We start from the raw sequence: 23,226 nt of genomic DNA on the forward strand, positions 1-23,226 counted from the left end.
TAGATTTTTGGATATTTAGGGAATCAAGGGATATGGGGATAGTGCAAGAAAGTGGAGATGAGGTAGAAGATCAGCCATGATCTTATTGAATGGCGGAGCAGGCTCGAAGGGCCGAACGGCCTACTCCTATTTCTTATATTCTTTCTCATTTCTTATTCCACCTTCTCACCCTATCCCTCAATCTCTTCTCTCGCCAGAAACATACCTAAATACGTCTTGAATCCATTTATTCTGGCCTTCCATGGTAATCTTTCCCATATGACTCTTGCTCTTTGTGTAAAAGAGTTGTGGCTGACTCCCCCACGAACTCCAAAGGCACCTATTGCTTTATTGGAGTGCAGTCAGTCGCAGTCTTGCGGCTCTCCTGCTGTAATGATATCAGCAAATAGTGATGTTATTTGCCTGTTTGATTATCATGTCTTACCAGCATGTTTGCATGTATTGATTACTTATGCCTGACCAGCAGTGGTCATGTGAGAGACAAGCAGTTTGAGTTTAGTTTCAGTTTCGTTCTAGATGCATCACAAGCACCGTGTCTCCTGTAAAAGCTGTATAAAAGAGTTGAACAGACTTTAGATTAAAACTCATTCTCTTTCATAAATGTCTCGTCATTGAACCCACAAAGAAATCAATACATGGTGTCAGAAGTGATTGAAAGAGATGAAGAGGAAAAATCTGAAGTTAAATCAGCTCTCCACAGATTAGCAAGCCAAAAGAGAACATCGTTACTTACCATTAGAGAATAGCTAACGAAGTGAAAAATGGAAGGTTTACTCCCACCGGCGACGCTTCAGTTGACAGGTAATGTGGCTGAAAATTGGAGGAGGTTCAAACAACGCTTGGGGTTGTATTTATCAGCAATCGGAGCTGACGAGAAAAGTAATAAAAGGAAATCGTCACTGTTCTTACGTGTCGTGGGTGATGAAGCGCTGGAGGTGTATAATAACTTCACATTCGCTGCTAATGGAGACAAAATGAAGCTAGATAAAATAATGGAACAGTTTGAGGCCTACTGCATACCTAAACGTAACGTGATGTTTGAGAGGCACAGATTTTTCACATGTGTTCAGAAAACGGGTGAGACTATTGATCAGTATGTGACTGAACTGAGAAACAGAAGCAAATCATGTGAATTTGGGGGACTGACAGACTCGCTGATAAAAGACAGACTGGTGTGTGGTATTCCAGATAATGGTCTAAGGGAAAGACTGCTAAGAGAGCAAGATCTAGACCTGGGAAAAGCCATAGCACTGTGTAGGGCTACAGAGACTGTGAAGTTGCAGGCAAAGGAGCTGTTCAGTGACAATAGCTGCAACGTGGATGCAGTGAGAAAGAACGGATACAAACCGTTTTACAAAAAGAGCGCCAATGTGAAAAAAGAGGCGTGGCCAGCGAATGAAAATGAAAGGGACAATCGAAAGACATGTAGTCGATGCGGTACACAGCATCCACCAAGAAAGTGTCCAGCATATGGTAAAACATGCAATAGTTGCAACAAGAACAACCATTATGCCCGTTGCTGTAAGAACCAAATGCAACAAAGCAAGGTCCATGCAGTAGATGAAAGCGACATAGAGGAGTTCTATGTAGATGTTGTGTCTGAAAACAAAAAAGAAGAAAGACTGGATGTTGACACTAAAAGTGAATGACATACACATTCCATTTAAATTGGATACTGGAGCACAAGTTAATGTGATATCAGAGACTGATTTTAAGAAAATTAGACCCAGACCAAAGATACATGGAATAAAAGTGAAAGTGACAGGATACTCAGGTACTGAAATACCAGTGAAAGGAAGATGCATTGTCAAAGTGACACACAAGGACAGAGAGCACACGCTAACATTAATCGTGGTACCAAAGGAGGTGCAAGCCATACTAGGTTTAAAAGCCTGTGAGAGACTGAACCTGGTAAAGAGAGTCCTCGTTGTGGAAAGCGAAGGAGAGACAGTCTATGATGAACTGAATGTTGCGTACACACCGGGTAAGCTGAGGTATACAGCAGACACGTTGTCCAGAGCTGTTGACCCAGGAGAGCCCGCAAACACAGTAAAAAGACTGAAGTACAAGGCAAAAGACAGTGGAACTGACTTCTACCAAAGCATGCTTGTATACCGCACAACGCCGCTCGAGTGTGGTATGTCACCAGCCCAACTCCTGATGGGACGTCGGCTAAGGTCAAACCTACCCATCCCGGAGAACCTCCTGAAAACAAAAGAGGGGGAGAAAGTGAGGAAGTTCAAAGAACAACAGAAAGAAAAGCAAAAGTACTACTATGACAGAGGAACACAAAACCTACCTGAACTCCACACTGGTGACCAAGTAAGGTTCAAAGACAAAACAAACACATGGACTCAGAAGGGAACTGTCCTGAGTGAAGTTCAACCAAGATCATACACCATTCAGACAGATGAGGGTGCTGTTCTGAGAAGAAATCGTCGAGATCTTCTCATTGGACCAGCCACAGCAGGTCAAGAGACTGATACTGTTGAACAACCTGATCACACAGCTGAGAACCAATCATCTGAGGCAACAACTCAGATTCAAGGACAATCAATCAGAAAATCCTCAAGACACGTGAAGCCTCCTGAGAGACTCATTGAGCAAATTTAAGGACTATTGTTATAGAAGGAAGTAATGTTATCTTATTCTTTCTTCAAGTTCTAGTGTATTGACATATTTCATGTGAACACACAAAGCAAGGTTAAAAAACCTTGATCATGATAATGATAATGTAAGTTCATTAAGTGTTACAGTTAAAATGCAGATTAATACAAAGAAAACATGTTGTTAGTTAAAAGTAAAATACTTTTCTTTTAAGAAAGGGAGATGTAATGATATCAGCAAATAGTGATGTTATTTGCCTGTTTGATTATCATGTCTTACCAGCATGTTTGCATGTATTGATTACTTATGCCTGACCAGCAGAGGTCATGTGAGAGACAAGCAGTTTGAGTTTAGTTTCAGTTTCGTTCTAGATGCATCACAAGCACCGTGTCTCCTGTAAAAGCTGTATAAAAGAGTTGAACAGACTTTAGATTAAAACTCATTCTCTTTCATAAATGTCTCGTCATTGAACCCACAAAGAAATCAATACACCTGCTCTCAGTCGCACTTGGAAATATAAAAAGTCCAACTTTCTTTGTTCTTAAAGCAGCACAGACCCATTTTGTTTTTGTAGGTATTCTGAACTTCTCGCTACTCTTCTGGCTGCAGGACAACGCCCAGTGTGGGGGGAAAAAAGGGGCGAGTGGAGCAGAGATACAGCACTAATCTCACAAAACCAGGGCAGCTTTAGAACTGCCTCTAATTTCACAATTTTTTACTTTGCCCCTCGGTGTTTAAATTCTTTACCGTAGTGAATAATCTGTGCAATTCAACCTTGTCAGTTCTTTTCCTACTCTTGGAACACTGGAAGCTTTTTTCCTTTTTTTCAGCACCATCATTTCTCGAAGACCTCCTGAACCAGTCAGTTGTTTTGAGTCAGTCTGTGACCCTGTCCTGCCAACCTTCAGGCTCCCCGAACCCTGACGTACTATGGTTCAAAGGTTAGATCTATTTTATACTGCACCTCTCTACACATTTGATTCCTGTATCACTTGAATACCGATTGCTCGGCTAATGAATGCAGCGTGTAACTGGAGCCTTATAACTGGAGGGTTCTTTTATTTTGTACTCAATTCGCCGATCTCAGCTGTGGTGGCTAAATGGGCCTGTGATTGACCTCGGCACCCCCAGGTTAGGGGGAGGAGCGAGCTGTCCCAGGTGCCTTATCCTGATCGCAATCCAACTACTCGTCGGATGAATGAAAAAAATCAGGCTTGTCTGTGATGGGCTCCCACAGACCACAGAATAGCCTGCTGGCATTCTCCGCCTCGGCTCACACACCAAGAATGGTCGCTTTGCTAGATTGCTGTTCCACGACTACTGGTTGCCCTCCAGTTCTGTAGCCAAGAGCCATTATTTTCAGAAGAGGGGCGAAAATTGGTTTAAAAAAAAAAAAGGAATGAAAAATGTTGTTGAACTTTTTTTTTTTAGAACCTCATTTTATCAGTCCCGCCTTTCAGTCCTGTTTTGAATTCCTCCACAATATTTTGGGGGGTTTTTATGGTTAAATGTGCTTTTTTTTCCCCTGTGAATTATGAGAGTTTTGTCTTTTTTATATTATTTTTTGAAATTCCTCTCGGTCCACGCAATGTTTGTGCAGACTTGAAGGGGTTGGATCTCCACAAGGGTTCTCCCAATCATCCGCCTTAACTCCACGCGTATATCCAGAGATTCTGCGGATCTTCCGCCAAGTTACGGCAGACGATTGAGAGAGCACCCCCCCCCCCCACCCCCGTAGAAATTCAACCCCTAATTTCGTACTCGGATTCAGTCTGAAAATCTCTTCTGTTTTGATCCTGTTGCAGTTGAGCACCTTGCAGAGTGACCTGAAGAGTTTATCGATTCACTAATTAATGCAAACGTCAGTTATTTTTCACCAACTGCTCTATAGATCCAACAGAAGAGTTATAGTAGGATCAGATACAGCTACCATTTTAAACCGCTGCATCTGATCCTACTGAACACAATTCCCTTTCAGTTGTGGATCTAGTTTTTAATCCAGCCTAGAATGACAGAAGTCTCCTCTATCTGCCAGTAAGGGTCCTATGTGAAATGAATTGGAGCAGAGTTCACCTAATTTTATGGGCACATATTTTTTTTAAATATGCTTATAGTTACATAGTAATTGCCTTCTAGGTCCTTCAGTCCTCAATTTTAATCTAGTGCATACTTGCATGTTTCACGTTGATTAAGTCCTACACAGTACAGCCCTACCAATTGGAAGTGAGCAACATTACAAGATACTGTACTGCTCAATTCAGCAGTGCAAATAAAAGGAAAATTTCACATCTTGTGTTTTTGAATCTAACACTTTTTTTCATAATTTATTGTTTCCTGTAGATGAGCAGCTGGTGTGCTGCAGTGATCGAATACTGTCATCAACCACAAGTAAAAAATGCCAGCTTTTAACTATCCTAAATGTGGCTGAGGAGGATCTTGGTAGTTATAAATGTGTGGCTGAAAACCGCTTAGGCAAAGCTTCAACCTGCTGCTTACTGAATCTTGCAGGTAACTAGTCCTCTGTATATTAGTCATAGAGTTTTACAGCACAGAAAGAGGCCCTTCGGCCCATCGTGTCCGCACCGGCCATCAAGCCCTGTCTATTCTAATCCCATTTTCCAGCACTTGGTCCGTAGCTTTGTATGCTATGGCATTGCAACTGCTCATCTAAATGCTTCTTGAATGTTGTGAGGGTTCCTGCCTCTACCACCCTTTCAGGCAGTGAGTTCCAGATTCCAACCACCCTCTGGGTGAAAAAGTTTTTCCTCAAATCCCCTCCAAACCTCCTGCCCCTTACCTTGAAACTATGCCCCCTGGTTATTGACCCCCCTACTAAGGGGAAAAGATCCTTTCTATCTACCCTATCTATGATCCTCATAATTTTGTGCATCTCAATCAGGTCCCCCCTCAACCTTCTCTGCTCTAAGGAAAACAACCCCAGCCTGTCCAGTCTCACTTCATAGCTGAAGCGCTCCAGCCCAGGTAACATCCTGGTGAATCTCCTCTGCACCCTCTCCAATACAATCACATCCCTCCTATAGTGTGGCGACCAGAACTGCACACAGTATTCCAGCTGTGGCCTAACTAGCGTTTTGTACAGCTCCATCATAACCTCCCTGCTCTTACATTCTATGCCTCGGCTAATGAAGGCAAGTATCCCATATGCCTTTTTAACCACCTTATCTACCTGTCCTGCTGCCTTCAGGGATCTATGTACATGCACACCAAGGTCCCTCTGATCCTCTGTCCTTCCTAGGGTCCTACCATTCATTGTGTATTCCCTTGCCTTGTTAGTCCTCGCAAAATGCATCACCTCACACTTTTCAGGGTTAAATTCCATTTGCCACTGTTCCGCCCATCTAACCAACCTGTCTATATCGTCCTGTAGCCTGAGGCTTCCCTCCTCGCTATTTACCACTCCACCAATTTTCGTGTCATCTGCGAACTTACTGATCATACCTCCTACATTCATATCTAAATCATTAATGTACACTACAAGCAGCAAAGGACCCAGCGCCGATCCCTGCGGTACACCACTGGACACAGGCTTCCAGTCACAAAAACAACCTTCGACCATCACCCTCTGCCTTCTGCTACTAAGCCAATTTTAGATCCAATGTGCCAAATTACATAGAAACATAGAAGATAGGAGCAGGAGTAGGCCATTCGGCCCTTCGAGCCTGCCCCGCCATTCAATGAGATCATGGCTGATCATCCAAATTCAGTTCCCTGTCCCTGCCTTCTCCCCATACCCCTTGATCCCTTTAGCCTTAAGAAATATATCCAACTCCTTCTTGAATATATTTAATGAACTGGCCTCCACCGCCCTCTGTGGCAGAGAATTCCACAGGTTCACCACTCTCTGGGTGAAGAAATTCCTCCTCACCTCAGTCCTAAATGGCTTACCCCTTATCCTTAGACTATGACCCCTGGTTCTGGACTCCCCAGCCATCAGAAACATCCTTCCTGTATCTAGTCTGTCCAGGCGTGACAGAATTTTATAGGTTTCGATGAGATCCCCTCTCAATCTTCTAAACTCCAGTGAGTATAAGCCCAGTCAACACAATCTCTCCTCATACGTCATTCCTGCCATCCCAGGTATCAGCCTGGTGAATCTTCGCTGCACTTCTTCCATGGCAAGAACGTCCTTCCTCAGGTAAGGCGACCAAAACTGCACACAATACTCAAGGTGCGGTCTCACCAAGGCCCTGTACAACTGCAGCAAGACATCCTTGTTCCTGTACTCGAATCCTCTTGCTACGAAGGCCAACATACCATTTGCCTTCTTAACCGCCTGCTGCACCTGCATGCTTACCTTCAGCGACTGGTGCACAAGAACACCCAGGTTTCTTTGCACTTCCCCTTCTCCCAATCTATTGCCATTCAAAAAATAATCTGCCTTCCTGTTTTTGCCACCAAAGTGGATAACCTCGCATTTATCCACATTATAGTGCATTTGCCATGTTTCTGCCCAATCACCCAACCTGTCCAAATCGTACTGGAGTTTCACGACATCCTCCTCCCCAAATTGCCCTGGATCCCATGGGCTCTTACCTTCTTGATCAGTCTCCCATGTGGGACTTTGTCAAAAGCCTTACTGAAGTCCATGTAGACTACATCAACTGCACTACCCTCACCCACGCACCTAGTCGCCCCCCTCTCAAAATTCAATCAAATTGGTCAGACATGATCTCCCCCTAACAAAGCCATGCTGACTATCCCTGCCTCTCCAAGTGGAAACTAATTCTGTCCCTCAGAATTTTTTTCAATAATTTCCCTACCACTGATGTTAGGCTCACTGGCCTGTAATTCCGTGGTTTATCCCTCTTACCCTTCTTAGACAATGGTACTACGTTAGCTGTTCTCCAGTCCTCTGGCACCTCCCCTGTGGCCAGAGAGGTTCTGAAAATTTGTGTCAGAGCCCCTGCAATCTCCTCCCTTGCCTCACACAGCAGCCTAGGATACATCTCGTCAGGGCCTGGGGATTTATCCACTTTTAAGCCCGCTAAAACCGCTAGTACCTCCTCCCTCTCAATACTAATTTGTTCAAGTATATCACAATCCCCCTGCCTGATTTCTATGCCTACATCACCCTTCTCCATAGTGAACACCGATGCAAAATATTCATTTAAAACCTCACCTACATCTTCCGGCTCTACACACAGATTGCCACTTTGGTCCCTAATGGGCCCTACTCTTTCCCTGTCTGTGACTGATTTTGTCTAACTCTGGAGAGCATTTGCAAGCCATGCAGAATCCCATGAATAGTTCACCCAATAACCGGGTCAAAAATGTATCAATGCATCATTGATAATGGACTAGGGTTGGGGGAGAAAATGAGCCAGGCTTGCCACTCCTGATGCAATCTTGTGATCCCTGTTGAAAAGTGTACTTGTCGGGGATGTCAAGTGAAGGCAGGATGCGGCTTTGCTGCCTGAAGCCCCGTCCAACATTTAAGTAGCCTGACAACATTCACATATAAAATTGTCACTTGGATGAGGTACTGGAGAGCAGCTCATGTATGGGATTCAGTGGTCTAGAAATTAGTACGATAGCAAAATACTGCAGATGCTGGAAATCCGAAATAACAACAGAAAATGCTGGAAAAACTCAGCAGGCCAGGCAACATCCGTGGAGAGAAATTAGAGTCGACGTTTCGGGTCAAAACCCTTTATCAAGTCTTGATAAAGGGTTTTGACCCGAAACGTCGACTCTAATTTCTCTCCACGGATGTTGCCTGGCCTGCTGAGTTTTTCCAGCATTTTCTGTTGTTATGCCTAGAAATTAGTGTTGGGCGGTGGCACAAAATGGGTATTATCGGATATTGACTGCAATGGAACTGAATATCAGACGCTGCGTGGAATGGGCGGCTGATCCGACACCGCCCGTTTTGTGCCACCGCATGAGACGAATTTCTAGGCCAGTGTCTTCGAGAGAGGGGGATAAAATTGAAGAAAGGGGCAAGAAAGTTGTTGTAAATGACTTGAGGGGGGGGGGGTTCAGTATCGCCCCGTTTGGGGCGCCATTATCGGCCGTGTGCAAAGTTTAGCGCCTGGCGCTAATTATCGCCTCCGACAGCAAACTTGGCTTTTATCGCCCCTGGAGGTGATTGGAGCGCTAAATCAGGCGCTGCACACCTGTCTTAAGGCGCAAAGGCCGAGGAGCAAGGCACTACCTCAGAGCGCTGGGGAAGCAAGCAAGGGCCAATCAAAATAAACCTGCAAAGTGCTGCTCAGTACTCAAAATTCCTTCACACAGCGTTGAATCTCTCCAGAAGTCTCCCTCTCTCTCAGAACGCGTGGTGCAAAAATGTCACCAACAAAAAAAGGCAGGAAGCGGTCGCCTTTAAATAGTGCTCCCCCAGTCCCTTTCTGACAGCATAACGCTCCCCTCAACCTGTCGTTGCTAGCAGCAGGCGGTATGGCAGGGGGGCGCCACTCAATATCCGGTCCAGGGCGTTGCACACTCGACTGACGTCACAATCTGCCGGTGCAGGAGATTGTGGCGGTAGTGTTTAGCGCTGCTGCAAAATGTCTCGTTAATTTCGCGAGCGGCAAAAACATCGCCGCGCCCGGGCGCTAGTTGCTTTGCACCCCATTAGCGCCCTCTTAAGGCGCTAACAGGAGGCGCAAACAACTGAATTTTTCCCCCTTGTAGTTCAGTGAAGATGGTGGCCAGAATGTGTCCACTTTTTTGATGTAAAGTGCAGTAAAAAGGCTGAACTGTTGGAAGTCTTATTTTCCTCCGGCCAAACTGGTTTCACTTTCTTTCCATTATAGCTGTGCCTTGTTGCCCTGATTCCCCTGAAGTCGCGCAGGTCTATGAAGATGGTGCTTTAGTGATATGGAAGCCGCTTGTAACCAACACACCGATAATGTACATTGTTGAGTGTCAGAGAAAAGGTAAGTAGAGATGTCACTTTGCTTGGCACAGTGCAAAAAGTTAAACATCTGGCTGATAACAGAGCACACTTGGTAAAAGGTGACAATTCACTCGCATCTGGCACTGTGTGACTTACTATAAAATTAGTTTAAACTGTTTAGTGGGAATAAACCATAATTTTAAGTGTTCTTGTGATAGTAAGTTTTCTTTTGAATGTAAATGAAGATTGACTTGTTAAAGCTGTTTTCTGTGTTGTGTTTCAGAACATAAAGGCCTAGAAATTCAGTTGTTTGCGCCAGCCGCTAGCGCCTTAGGAGGAGGAGATGTGGGGCGCTAGGCGGCTAGCGGCCGGGCGCAGCGCGATCTGCGCCTCTCCCCAACTTCAGTAAAGATTTAGCGGCGGCGCAAAGCCTTTGCGCGCGCTCAGCTGCGCGCGCAGATCCTGACGTCATTTCATCGTGCAACGCCCTTTGTGCGCCCCGAACCAGAAATTCAGTGACGCCGCCCTTCTTTGCGCCTGGCGCCCCCAGCGACTGGTAGAGGGGAACGGTTCCCAGTCGCTGCGGGGGGCGCTATTTAAAGGGGACTCCTCCTGCAGTATAAGTGGCAGCCATTTTGTGCCAATCCCTCTGTGTGAGAGACGGATATTTGGAGAGAGACAAAGGCAGAGAGCTTTCTGCTTTGACTCAGCGCTTGCACAGGTACTTGTGGCGTCAGGCCAGAGCTTTGCACTTGGATTTCACTTTCAGTGCCATAGCCTTGAGTCGCCACATATAATGGGGGCAGCAATGGGTGGAAACGTTGGCTTTCTGCCTTGCATTCAAAGGGATCAGAGACACCGTGAGAGAGTGCCAGTCATGGCCAGACGGAGATTGGCCAACAGGCGTCGGCACAGGAGGCCTTACCCACCCAGGGTATACCGCCAGCAGTTCTCATATCTGAACATGTCTGAGGAGCAGTGTGTTCGGAGGATGCGATTCAGAAGGGAGGTGGTCACTGAGATCTGCCACCTGCTTCGCAGATATCTGCAGCCACAGCTGAGGAGCAGGACGTCTCTGTCAGTGGCAGTGAAGGCGACGGTGGCTCTCAACTTCGATGCCACTGGCTCCTTCCAATCCGCTACTGGGGACATTGCCAACATCTCCCAGTTCGCGGTACATTGCTGCATCCGCCAGGTGAACAATGCCCTTTTCAGAAGGAGACGTCAGTACATCTCCTTCCCCATGACCCTGGACAAGCAGCAAGAGCGTGCAATCGGCTTTGGAAGAATAGCGGGCTTCCCCATGGCTGAGGGCATAGAACTGATGAACCAGCATTGGTCAGGCCTTGCTTCAGGGCTGCAGTGTGCAGGGCATGGCAGCCAAACAAGTCGACCCTTCCCCTTTAAGAGCTGACCGGCGCCAGCGTGCCTGCCTTCATTGAGCAACTCGCCGCACCTGCGCTGCGCCCATCCTCGGTGTTAGCGCCCCGGATCGCCGGCTTAGCGCCTAATGATAGTCGTGCATCGCCTGCTTTAGCGCAGCAGCAACCTCTTGGGGCGATGCCACTGAATATCGGCGAAGGTGGCGCGAAGTTGCGCCGGGCGCAAACTTTAGCGGCCGCCCGGCTGCAGCGCCCCAAACGTGGCTATACTGAATTTCTAGGCCAAAGCGTTTAATTTCCTCTCGTACCACACTTGTTGATCTGTTCATATAAAATTCCTTTCTGCACTGTTTTAACGAGCAAAAATAATTTTATCCCAATACACTAATTGGTGCACAACCAGAGGAAAATATAATACCAAGCCCTAAGAATTCTTAGGAACAGGAAAAGGCTTTTAGGCCCAATAAGCCATCCATTTTTGTTGCATCAGTCCCATTTACCCACCATCTTACTATAGTCCCCAATCTCCTCGCTCCAGTAAACATACAATGTTTTTCTTGAACTGCATTAAAGTATGTTGTACTGTAGTATATTATTTCTTTGTCAAATAAATGTTACCTTTTTCAGGTGAAGACTGGAAAACTGTTGCATCTGACCTTTCTGAATCCTGCTTTTATGCCAGTAACCTGCGTAAGGGGGAAACCTATTCGTATAGAGTCACGTATGTCGGCAAAGCTGGGAAAGGACCATTTAGTCAACCATCTGCAGAAGTTATCATTGGGGAGACAGGTAAAGCTCATAGCACTTTCTAGTCTGTTAGACCCTGTTATAGAGTGAAGTACAGCTATCAGTATTTGACTTTACCTGAAACATATTTAATGACACAGAATTACATAGAAGTTACAGCACAGACACAAGTCATTCGGCCCAACTAGTCCATGCCGGTGTTTGTGCTCCTCACGAGCCTCCTCCCACCCTACTTCATCTAACCCTCTCTGCATATTCTTCTATTCCTTTCTCCCTCATGTACTTATCTAGCTTTCCCTTGAATGCTATTCGCCTCAACTACTCCATGTAGTAAGTAGCAAGTTCCACATTGTAACCACTCATTGCATTTATTAGTGACTAGTAATGAAAGTAATTCACCTCTCATTAGAATAATGTGCAATTTTAGTTTAAACTTTTATTTGAAATTCAATTTTATTTTATCCTTTAAGAGTAGTGTAACTCGAAACTTTGGCCCATCACGCTTGTCTCCAAACTCACACAGGGTTAGGTACCGCACTGACAGACACGATAGTGAGCACATTGCATTTGTCCCTGTGCTGAGTGATTGGTCAGTGTTTGGAGTAGTTTGTAATGTGCAGTTGCAGTGTCTTATACAGGTGCATACCTTCAAATGTGTATAAAAATAGCTTGCTTAAAGACACCACCCATGTAATGATCAGTAACATGTCATCCTAGAATGGTACACTAGGTGGAGCTGTATGTATATAAGAGTGGGCTACCCACGATGCACTAGGTTACCCACAAGGCAGTAGTCAAGATGGATGCTGTACAGAAGTCCACATGACTGAATAAAGTGACTAGCTCAAGCTAGCTGTTCATAATGAAGACGTCTAGTTATTTATGAACATAACAACCCAGTGTAACACTAATCCATACAGATCAGAGGCCCGAGATTCGATCCCTGCATTATGGTGTTAGCTGATCTCAGGTGGACAGCAACTGGGGAGTTGTTAGATTGCATCAGGCACCTGCGCAATGGTGCATCAACAAATTAATGGCCTAAGCTTTACGCTTCCTCTCCAACACCAACATAGCTGATTCAGGAAAGAGTAAATTTAAAAGCAGCAAGAGAAATGTCAAGGCTCTAGAGCAGGGTAGAGTTTTGGGTAGAAATAAGCAGAGTGGGTCAGGAAGGGACAGAGAGAGTAACAAAAGTAATAAGGTAACTACGGTGACATCAGGGAAAATTAGAAATAAGTCAAAGCTAAAGCCACTATATCTGAATGCGTGAAGCGTTCACAACAAAATAGATGAATTAATAGCGAAGATAGAAATTAACAGGTTTGATCTAATAACCATAACAGAGACGTGGTTGCAAAGTGGCCAAGGTTGGGAACTAAATATTCCAGGATACATAACTTTTAGAAGGGATAGGCAAAATGGAAAAGGAGGAGGCGTAGCCCTGATAATAAGGATGGAATAAAGACAGTAGAGAGAAAGGATCTTGGCTCTGAAAATCAAGAAGTAGAATCAGTTTGGGTGGAGCCAAGAAACAGCAAGGGGCAGAAAACATTGGTGGGAGTTGTTTATAGGCCCCCAAACAGTACTTGTAATGTAGGGCAGAGTATAAATCAGGAAATTAGAGGCGCATGTAACAAGGGTAATACAGTAATCATGGAGGATTTTAATCTACATATAGACCAGGCAAACCAAATTTGCAGTAAGTGTGGAGGACAAATTCATGGAATGTATGCAAAATAGTTTTCTAGATCAGTATGTTGAGGAACCAACTAAGGAACAGACTATTTTAGATCTAGTATTGTGCAACGAGAAAGGGTTAATTAATAACCTTGTAGTAAAGGGGCCTTTAGAGAAGAGTGACCATAATATAATAGAATTTTATATTGAGTTTGAAAGTGACTTGGTTAAATCCAAAACTAGGGTCTTAAATCTAAACAAAGCAAACTACGTAGGTATGAGGGGCGAGTTGGTGTAGGGGGTTTTGGTTTGGGGTTTTGTGTCTGGCCAGTCAGTCGTGTCTGAGCTGCTCCAGCCCCGTGCGGTTCGAATTGCTTCCCCTTTGGTTCTGACCACCGGACTTATTTACAAGTAGCGATATAGACAAACGGGACCAGTGGTTTGGTGCAAAGAAAACCAATGTTTATTAAAAATAGAGAAACAATTACTATACAAAGAAAAATCACTATGGATGCAACACAATTACACTTAACGGGGGAGGAGAAACGGACACATCGAGGGAAAATGACTAAAATGACACTTTAGCAATTCCCCTTAACTCCCACCCTTTTACACCTATCTAGGTTGTCTTGTGATGGGCCAGAAAATTGATGCTCACCAGTCTAGGATGTTGAAACGCCTGCTCCGTGCCCTGTTGCCTGTCGATGTTTTTAGGTTTTCACCGCCCCAGAGCAGAGATACCCCAGTAATTCAAACGTAACTGCGGGTGTCCTACTTCCCTGGACGGGCTCTTCATCGGCGATCCTCTCGCCGGGTTGATGATACGGCATGGCACTGGAGGCGAGGCGAGAGAGAGAGATGGCTTCCCGAGGGACTAGTTATACCCTTCCCGGTAGCCCTTATCTCCCGCCAGATCAGCTCATTTCTTTGTCTGACCTGGACATGTTGAAGCTCATACAAAGGAAACCGATCTGGGCTCATCGACCTGGATGGCCGGTTAATCGGTTTTAAACGTCTCATCAGTGTTCCCCATTGTCCAACTGGTTTCGTGATGGGGCCATTCCAGTCTGAATGTCCCGTTGATTCTTTGTAAACAGTGTCGATGTTCTCTAACGAAGGTCTGAAATGCAGCTATGCTTGTCCCATTACATATTGAATAGGCCTTGCTTGCTCTTGATTGTTTGTGCAAACAACCTTGATGGGTTTTAACCAGAGGCCCAAATGCCACTGGGTTTGCTTCTCATGCATAAATGCAGGAGGTCTGTCTGCATTCTAATTTCTGGAAAGTTCCTTCTTTGTCAGTCCAAACTGAAACTTACAGGCCTTGGCCATGAGGTTGACCGCAGCCATCTTGTTGAGCCCTGGAGCCCTGGATTTTAAACTCAGTCCAACCAGGGTTTCTTCAATAAGCCAAAAGTGAATCTTCGGGGGAGACATGAAATTTGCGAATCCTTTCATTGGCTAAGGTAGATTGGGAAACCACATTCAAAGGTATGACAGTGGACGAGCAATGGCTAGCATTTAACGAATTAATACATAATTTACAACAAATATACATTCCTTTACGGCACAAAAACCCCACAGGAAAAGTGATCCAACCGTGGCTAATAAGAGAAGTTAAAGATAGTATTGGATCAAAGGAAGAGGCTTATAATGCTGCCAAAAAGAGCAGTAAGCCTGAGGATTAGGAGGATTTTAGAATTCAGCAAAGGAGGACCAAAAAATTGATAAAGAAATGGAAAATAGAATATGAGAGTAAACTAGCGAGAGACATAAAAACAGACTGTAAAAGCTTCTGTAGGTATGTAAAAAGGAAAAGATTAGCGAAAGTAAATGTGGGTCCCTTACAGACTGAGACAGGAGAAATTATAATGGGGAATAAGGAAATGGCAGACAAATTAAACAAATACTTTGGGGTAGATTTTGCCGAACCTGTCGGGAAGAAGGCGGGACTTCCCCTTTCGGGTTTTTGACCCGCCTACTTCGACGTCCAGCCAATCCGCGCGATTTTCCCTTGATTGACCTTGTTGAGCACACCCAGCAGGCTCAGCAGGCCAATTAAGGGCCACCCGGCAACAGGTGACGTCACAGACTGAAATTTCATCTGTCAAAAGTCCTTGACAGACGAAATATCAGCGTTTGACAGCTGTTTGAAGCTGTGAAACACTGACAGTCTGAGTTCTGACATGAGTCATTCTGCACAGACTCTGTTAGAACTCATACCGGCACTCAAAGCTGAAGGCTGTCACTTTTGACAGATCGCAGCCGTTCAGCCTTAAGTTCCGGCTAACTGATGCGCTCCCGACGGCTACAGGAAGAAAGGCTGTGAAGGTAAGTACAGGTAAGTAAAAGTTCTTTACACACTTTAGACACACCAAACACACTTACCTTTGCACTCATGCACCCATCACTCACCTGAGCGCCGACATCGCGACCCCTCCAACTCATGCAACCCGACGGCCCACCTGCTCTACCTGGCATGGTTTGGTGCCGTCGGGGAAACCCACACGAAACCCCTCAAAATAGGGATTAGGCAGTTAATTGGCACTAATCCCTTCCCGCCTGGTTTCGGCGGGGTCCCAGTGTGGGGCGGGTACCCGCCGCCCCTGAAACTTACGTTTGGCGGGATGGTGTCGGGATTTCCCCCCCCCCCCCCTCCACATGCCTGAAACCCCGCCTGACGGCTCCCTGAAAATCTAGCCCTTTGTGTCTGTGTTCACGGAAGAAGACGCAAAAAACTTCCTGGAAATAGTGGACAACCAAGGGTCTAGCGAGAATGAGGAACTGAAAGATATTGGTATTAGTAAAAAAGTAGTACTGGAGAAATTAATGGGACTGAAAGCCGATAAATCCCCTGGACCTGATGGCCTACATCCTAGGGTTTTGAAAGAGTTGGCTATAGAAATAATGGATGCATTGGTTGTCATTTTCCAAAATTCCATAGATTCTAGAATGGTTCCCGCAGATTGGAAGGTAGCAAATGTAACCCCACTATTTAAGAAAGGGAGAGAAAATTGGGAACTACAGACCAGTTAGCCTGACATCAGTGGTAGGGAAAATGCTAGAAACTGTTATTAAGGACGACGTAACAGGGTACTTAGAAAATAATAATAGGATTGGGCAGAGTCAACATGGATTTATGAAAGGGAAATCATGTTTGACAAATCTGTTGGAGGTTTTTGAGCTTGTAACTAGCAGAATAGATAAAAACAGAAATTGCTAGAAAGACTCAGCAGGTCAGGCAGCATCTGTGGAGAGAGAAACAGAGTTAACGTTTCAGGTCGATGACCCTTCGTCTGAAACGTTAACTCTGTTTCTCTCTCCACAGAGGCTGCCTGACCTGCTGAGTATTTCCAGCGTTTTCTGTTATTTCAGATTTCCAGCATCTGCTGTATTTTGCTCTTGTTGTAGCAGAATAGATAAGGGGGAACCAGTGGATGTGGTGTATTTGGATTTTCAGAAGGCATTCGATATGTTGCCACACAAGAGGTTATTAAACAAAATTAGGACTCATGGGATTGGGGTTAATACACTAGCATGGATTGAGGATTGGTTAACAGACAGAAAACAGAGAGTAGGAATAAACGGGTCATTTATGGGTTGGCAGGCTGTAACTAGTGGGGTACCGCAAGGATCAGTGCTTGGGCCTCAGCTATTCACAATCTACATCAATGATTTGGATGAGGGGACCAAATGTAATATATCCAAGTTTGCTGATGATACAAAGCTGGGTGGGAATGTAAGTTGTGAGGAGGATGCAAAGAGGCTTCAAGGGGATATAGACAGGCTAAGTGAGTGGGCAAGAACATGGCAAATGGAATATAATGTGGAGAAATGTGAAGTTATGCACTTTGGTAGGAAAAATAGAAAAGCAGAGTATTTTTTAAATGGTGAGAGATTGGGAAATGTTGGTGTTCAGAGGGACCTGGGTGTCCTTGTACACCAATCATTGAAAGTTAACATGCAGGTACAGCAAGCAATTGGAAAGCAAATGGTGTTGCCTTTATTGCAAGAGGATTGGAGTATAAGAGTAAAGACTTCTTACTGCAATTGTATAGGGCCCTGGTGAGACCACACCTGGAGTATTGTGTACAGTTTTGGTCTCCTTACCTAAGGAAGGATATACTTGCCATAGAGGGAGTGCAATGAAGGTTCACCAGACTGGTTCCTGGGATGGGGGGATTGTCCTATGAGGACAGATTGAGTACACTAGACCTATATTTTCTAGAGTTTAGAAGAATGAGAGGTGATCTCATTGAAACATACAAAATTCTTACAGGGCTTGACAGGGTAGATGTAAGGAGGATGTTTCCCCTGGCTGGTGAGCCTAGAATTGGGGGTCGCAGTCTCAGAATAAGGGGTTGGCCATTTAGGACTGAGAGGAGGAGAAATTTCTTCACTCAGAGGGTGGTGAATCTTTGGAATTCTCTACCCCAGAGGGCTGTGGAGGCTCAGTCGTTGAGTATATTCAAGACAGAGATCGATAGATTTTTGGATATTAAGGGAATCAAGGGATATGGGGATAGTTCAGGAAAGTGGAGATGAGGTAGAAGATCAGCCATGATCTTATTGAATGGTGGAGCAGTCTCGAAGGGCCAAATGGCCTATCCTGCTCCTATTTCTTATGTTCTTTTAGTTCTTGGGGGCTTCACGAGGCCCAGAACAGAACCCACATCTGCTCTCAGCAGGCTTAGGTTCTTCAATTTCACCCTCCCCACCCCAACTGGAATTTCTACCCTCCTGTCAGTAGCTCAGATTCAATCTAGGTAAAGGTAAATTTAGTACACACGAGGAAGTTCTTCTTCGCAGAAAGAGTAGAATAGATTTCCGGGTAAGGTAGCTGAGGCTAAAATGCAGAAATCATTTAAGAAGCAGCTAGATGCTTCGATGGGAGGACTGTAGGGTGTTTCTTCTGGATGGCTAAACTAGAATTGGCCAAATAATCTTCCGTATTGATATCTACTTGTGATTGTGTAACTTTGTCCCAATTCCCTGTACAGGGGTAAAATGTTAGAGAAGGTTGAAAAGATTGTAAAGTAAATCAGTTCAGGCCACTGAACAGCTACTGACACTGCCAGAAACCTAAGTCACTTGGCTGGTCTGTGTCAGCTAGAGGTCATCCTACGCACAGGGGTGTTAAAAGAGGCGGAGGCAAATAAGGCTTTTTAATCCAAGAGAGACTAAATGGAATTAGCCTAAGGATTACAGGTAAAGAAGCAAAATCAATTACAGGTGTTCTAAAAAAAATTCTGTTGGACAAGTTTAAGCTTGTAATTTTCATTCCCATTCAGAAAAATGTGACAGTTTTATTTGTTTATGTTCTGAAATGTTCCTTCATTCCATCTTTTATTTATCTAATTTTCTTGCTGTCTTTTCTGTATTCTTTCCTATTAGAAGTACGGTCGCACAGTGTACATGGTGAGAAGCTAGCATCTGTGCATCAGACATACACATTTTTTACAGAGATAAACAGGTATGTGAATTATCTCTAACATATAGTGTGGATACCACACATAAACTGGATTGTGCCATTTACAGGATAACACATAGGCTGGAGTATGTTAATACAGAGCATAATACATAGGCTGGAGTGAGTTACATAGAAGATAACACATAATCTGGAGTATGAACACGGAGGATAAAACATAGGCGGAAATGTGTTATGTACTAGAGCTAGAGGAGGTGTGTTATATTTTGCATAACACATTGAAATAAGTAGAGGATAAGATGTAGGCTGGAGTGTGTTTTATATAGAGGCTGACACATAGGCTGGAGTGCGTTATGTATTGAACAGCAAACAAATTGGAGTGCATTAACATTTAACACACAGGTTGGCTTGCATTATGATTTCGATAATACACAGATTTGGAATGTGTTATATATTCAACAACACTTCATTGAAATGAAGTTAAACTGAAGCTTGTTACAGTAACAATCTGCCTGCTGTTGGGGAGGTTTTAAACTAAATTGGCAGGGGGATGGGCACCAGGATGTAGCATTAGAAAGGAGAAACAAAGTGCACAAAGGATGGGGAGAGACAGATAGCACTAGAGTAAGAAATAAGGAGGTGGGGTCAGACTGCAAGAGAATACAAGAAGGTCTAAGAGAGGTTTACATTGCATGTGTGTAAACGCACGAAGCGTGGTAAATGAGGTTGGTGAGCTGCAGACACAAATAGCCACATGGGAATACGTGTCTTGGCGATAACGGAGACCTGGCTTAAAAAAGGGCAGGATTGGGTTTTAAATATTCCTGGATATAATGTGTTCAGGAAAGAGGGGAAGGAAAGAAAGGAGGTGGGGTGGCAGTATTGGTTAAGGAGAATGTTACAGTGCTGGAGAGAGAGGATGTCCTGGAGGGGTCAAGGACAGAATCTATTTGGTTAGAGTTAAGAAATAATAGAGGTGCCGTTACACTACTAGGTGTATTCTATAGGCCACCAACTAGTGGGAAGAATATAGTGGAGCAAATTTGCAGGGAAATTACGGAGAGGTGCAAGAACTATAGAGTAGTGATAATGGGGGACTTCAACTATCCTAATATAGACTGGGATAGTAATAGTGTAAAGGTCAGAGAGGGGGGAGAATTTCTGAAGTGTGTTCAGGAGAACTCTCCTGATCAGTACGTTTCCAGCCCAACGAGGAAGGAGGTATTGCTGGATCTGGTTCTGGGGAATGAGGTGGGTCAAGTGGAGCAAGTGTCAGTAGGGGAACATTTAGGGATCAGAGATCATAGTATCATAAGGTTTAGATTAGCTATGGAAAAGGACAGGGAGCAATCTAGAGTAAAAATACTTATTTAGAGAACGGCACATTTCAGTGGGTTGAGAACAGATCTGGCCCAGATAAATTGGAATCGAATAATGGGCTGCCTTTAAAGAGGAGATGGTTCGGGTACAATCGAGGTACATTCCCACGAGGGGGAAAGGTAGGGCAACCAAAGCCAGAGCTCCCTGGAAAACGAAAGAGAAAGAGAGTAAGATGAAGCAGAAAAAGAGAGCATATGACAGATGTGAGTTTGCAAGTGAGAATCAGGCTGAATATAGAAAGTTCAGAGGGGAAGTGAAAAAGAAAATAAGAGGAGCAAAGAAAGAGTATGAGAGTAGACTGGCAGCTAACATAAAAGGGAATTCAAAAGTCTTCTATAGGCATATAAATAATAAACGGGTAGTAAGAGGAGGGGTGGGACCGATTTGGGACCAAAATGGAGACCTACGCATGGAGGCAGAGGGTATGGCTGAGGTACTAAACGGGTACTTTGCATCTGTCTTCACCAAGGAAGAAGATGCCGCCAAAGTCATAGTGAAAGAGGAGGTAGTGGATGTAAAGTAGGACCTCAAAGGTAGTAATCTCTGGATTGCTACCAGTGCCACGAGCTAATAAGTTTAGAGAGAGTAAGATAGATAAGCTAAATACGTGGCTTGAGCAGTGGTGCAAGGGAGAGGGATTTAAATTCTTGAGGCATTGGAACCAGTTCTTGGGGAGGAGTGACTTGTACCAAGGGGACGGTCTACACCTGAACTGTGAGGGAGCCGATGTCCTCGGGGTAATATTTTCTAGGGCGGTTCGGGAGGATTTAAACTAATTTGGCAGGGGGATGGGAACCTAGGTAGTGGAAAAGAGGGAAGTCATATGAAGTCAGAAATAGATGGTAGAAAGGTGAGAAGCAATAAGCAAAGGAGAGAAACACAAAGGGCCAAACTAATTCATAATGAGAGTGTGAAAAAAGCAAGCCTGAAGGCTTTGTATCTTAATGCTAGAAGCATTAGGAACAAGGTGGATGAATTAGTTGTGGAAATAGAGGTAAACAAGTATGATTTGATTGGGATTACAGAAACGTGGCTGCAGGGTGGGCAAGGCTGGGAACTTAACATCCAGGGATATACAATATTTAGGAAGGATCGGCAAAAAGGTAGGGGAGGTGGGGTAGCATTGCTGGTAAAGGAGGGGATTAATGCAATGGAAAGGAAGGATATTAACTCGGATGAAACGGAATCTGTATGGGTAGAAATGAGAAATAGCAAGGGGAGGAAAACGTTAGTGGGTGTGATATATAGGCCTCCAAATAGTAATATGGAGGTGAGGGAAGGCATAAAAAGGGAAATTAGAGAAGCGTGCGATAAGAGCACAGCTGTCATCATGGGTGACTTTAATTTACATATTGATTGGACTACCCAAATTAGTAAAAATTCTGAGGAGGAGGAATTCCTGGAATGTTTTCGGGACGGTTATCTGGACCAATATGTCGAGGAGCCGACTCGAGATCAGGCCATTTTAGACTGGGTATTGTGCAATGAGAAGGGACTTATCAGCAATCTTCTTGTACGAGGCCCCTTGGGTCAGAGCGATCATAATATGATCGAGCTCTCAGTCGAGATGGAGAGTGAGGAAATTGAATCAGAGACTAAGGTCCAGAACTTAAATAAAGGGAATTACGAGGGTATGAGATGGGAATTGGGTAAGATTGATTGGGTGGTGTTTCTGGGGGGATTGACAGTGGATAGACAATGGCAAGCATTCAAAGATAGAATGGAAGAATTCCAGAACATGTTTATACCGGTTTGGCATAAAAATAAACCTAAAAAGGTGACTCAACCGTGGATAACGAGGGAAATTAGGGACAGCATAAAATCAAAAAAAAGGGCATATCAACTGGCAAAAAAAAGCACCAGACCGGAAGATTGGGGGCAGTACAGGATACAGCAAAAGAGGACAAAGGGATTAATCAGGAAGGGGAAAATAGAATACGAAAGTAAACTTGCAGCAAACATAAAGACAGACTGCAAAAGCTTTTATCGGTATATCAGGAGGAAAAGACTGGTAAAATCCCAAGTCGGTCCCTTGCAGTCTGATTCGGGAGAATATATAATGGAGAATAAGGAAATGGCAGACCAATTAAACTCATACTTTGGTTCTGTATTCACAAAGGAGGACACAAATAACCTCCCAGGAATATCGGCAAACATAGGGACTAATGAGAGGGAGGAGCTGACAGAAATTAGTATCTCTAGGGATATGGTGTTGGGTAAGTTGAGGAGACTGAAGGCCGACAAATCCCCGGGGCCTGATAAACTACATCCTAGGGTACTTAAGGAGGTGGCCCTGGAGATAACAGATGCTCTAAGGATCATCTTCCGGAACTCCATTGACTCGGGAACAGTACCCGTGGATTGGAGGGTAGCTAATGTTACCCCAATATTTAAAAAGGGGGGTAGAGAGAAAGCAGGGAATTATAGACCAGTAAGCCTTACATCGGTTGTGGGCAAAATGCTAGAGTCCATTATTAAGGATAAAATAGCGGAGCACTTGACAAATGGGGAAAGGATCGGACAGAGTCAACATGGATTTACAAAGGGTAAATCGTGTTTGACTAATCTGCTGGAATTTTTTGAGGAAGTAACTGGTAAAATAGATGGGGGAGAGCCAGTGGATGTGGTGTACCTTGACTTCCAGAAAGCCTTCGATAAGGTTCCACACAAAAGATTATCATGCAAAATTAAGGCTCATGGAATTGGGGGCAAAGTATTAACGTGGATAGAGAACTGGCTGGCGGATAGAAAACAGAGAGTTGGAATAAACGGCTCGTTTTCGGAGTGGCAGGCAGTGACCAGCGGGGTGCCGCAAGGATCTGTCCTGGGACCCCAGCTGTTCACAATATATATAAATGATCTGGATCAGGGAATTGGATGCAATATTTCCAAATTCGCTGACGACACTAAACTAGGAGGAGGGGTGGGCTCTGATGAGGATGTCAGGAGGCTACAGTGCGATTTGGACAGGTTGGGGGAATGGGCGGATACGTGGCAGATGCACTATAATGTGGATAAATGCGAGGTTATCCACTTTGGGGGTAAAAACAGGAGGGTAGATTATTATCTAAATGGCAATAGATTGGGAGATGGGGAAGTGCAGAGGGACCTGGGTGTTCTTGTGCACCAGTCACTGAAGG

The 23,226-nt window shown here is 44.5% G+C and overlaps 1 protein-coding gene across 1 annotated transcript in view; it reads left to right on the forward strand.

Moving 5' to 3' along the window:
• obscnb (obscurin, cytoskeletal calmodulin and titin-interacting RhoGEF b) overlaps positions 1-23,226 on the forward strand; it is a 656,492-nt gene that overhangs the window by 581,305 nt on the left and 51,961 nt on the right. The window contains exons 121-125 of the mRNA XM_085987453.1: positions 3,438-3,548; positions 4,948-5,115; positions 9,387-9,509; positions 11,479-11,640; positions 18,673-18,751. Coding sequence (XP_085843579.1) covers positions 3,438-3,548; positions 4,948-5,115; positions 9,387-9,509; positions 11,479-11,640; positions 18,673-18,751 — 643 coding nt within the window. The remainder of the gene's footprint in view (positions 1-3,437; positions 3,549-4,947; positions 5,116-9,386; positions 9,510-11,478; positions 11,641-18,672; positions 18,752-23,226) is intronic.

The sequence above is a fragment of the Somniosus microcephalus genome, chromosome 5 (genome assembly GCF_052327205.1).
Source record: "Somniosus microcephalus isolate GS21.2 chromosome 5, FLI_Smic_1.0, whole genome shotgun sequence".
Taxonomy (NCBI): Eukaryota; Metazoa; Chordata; class Chondrichthyes; order Squaliformes; family Somniosidae; genus Somniosus; species Somniosus microcephalus.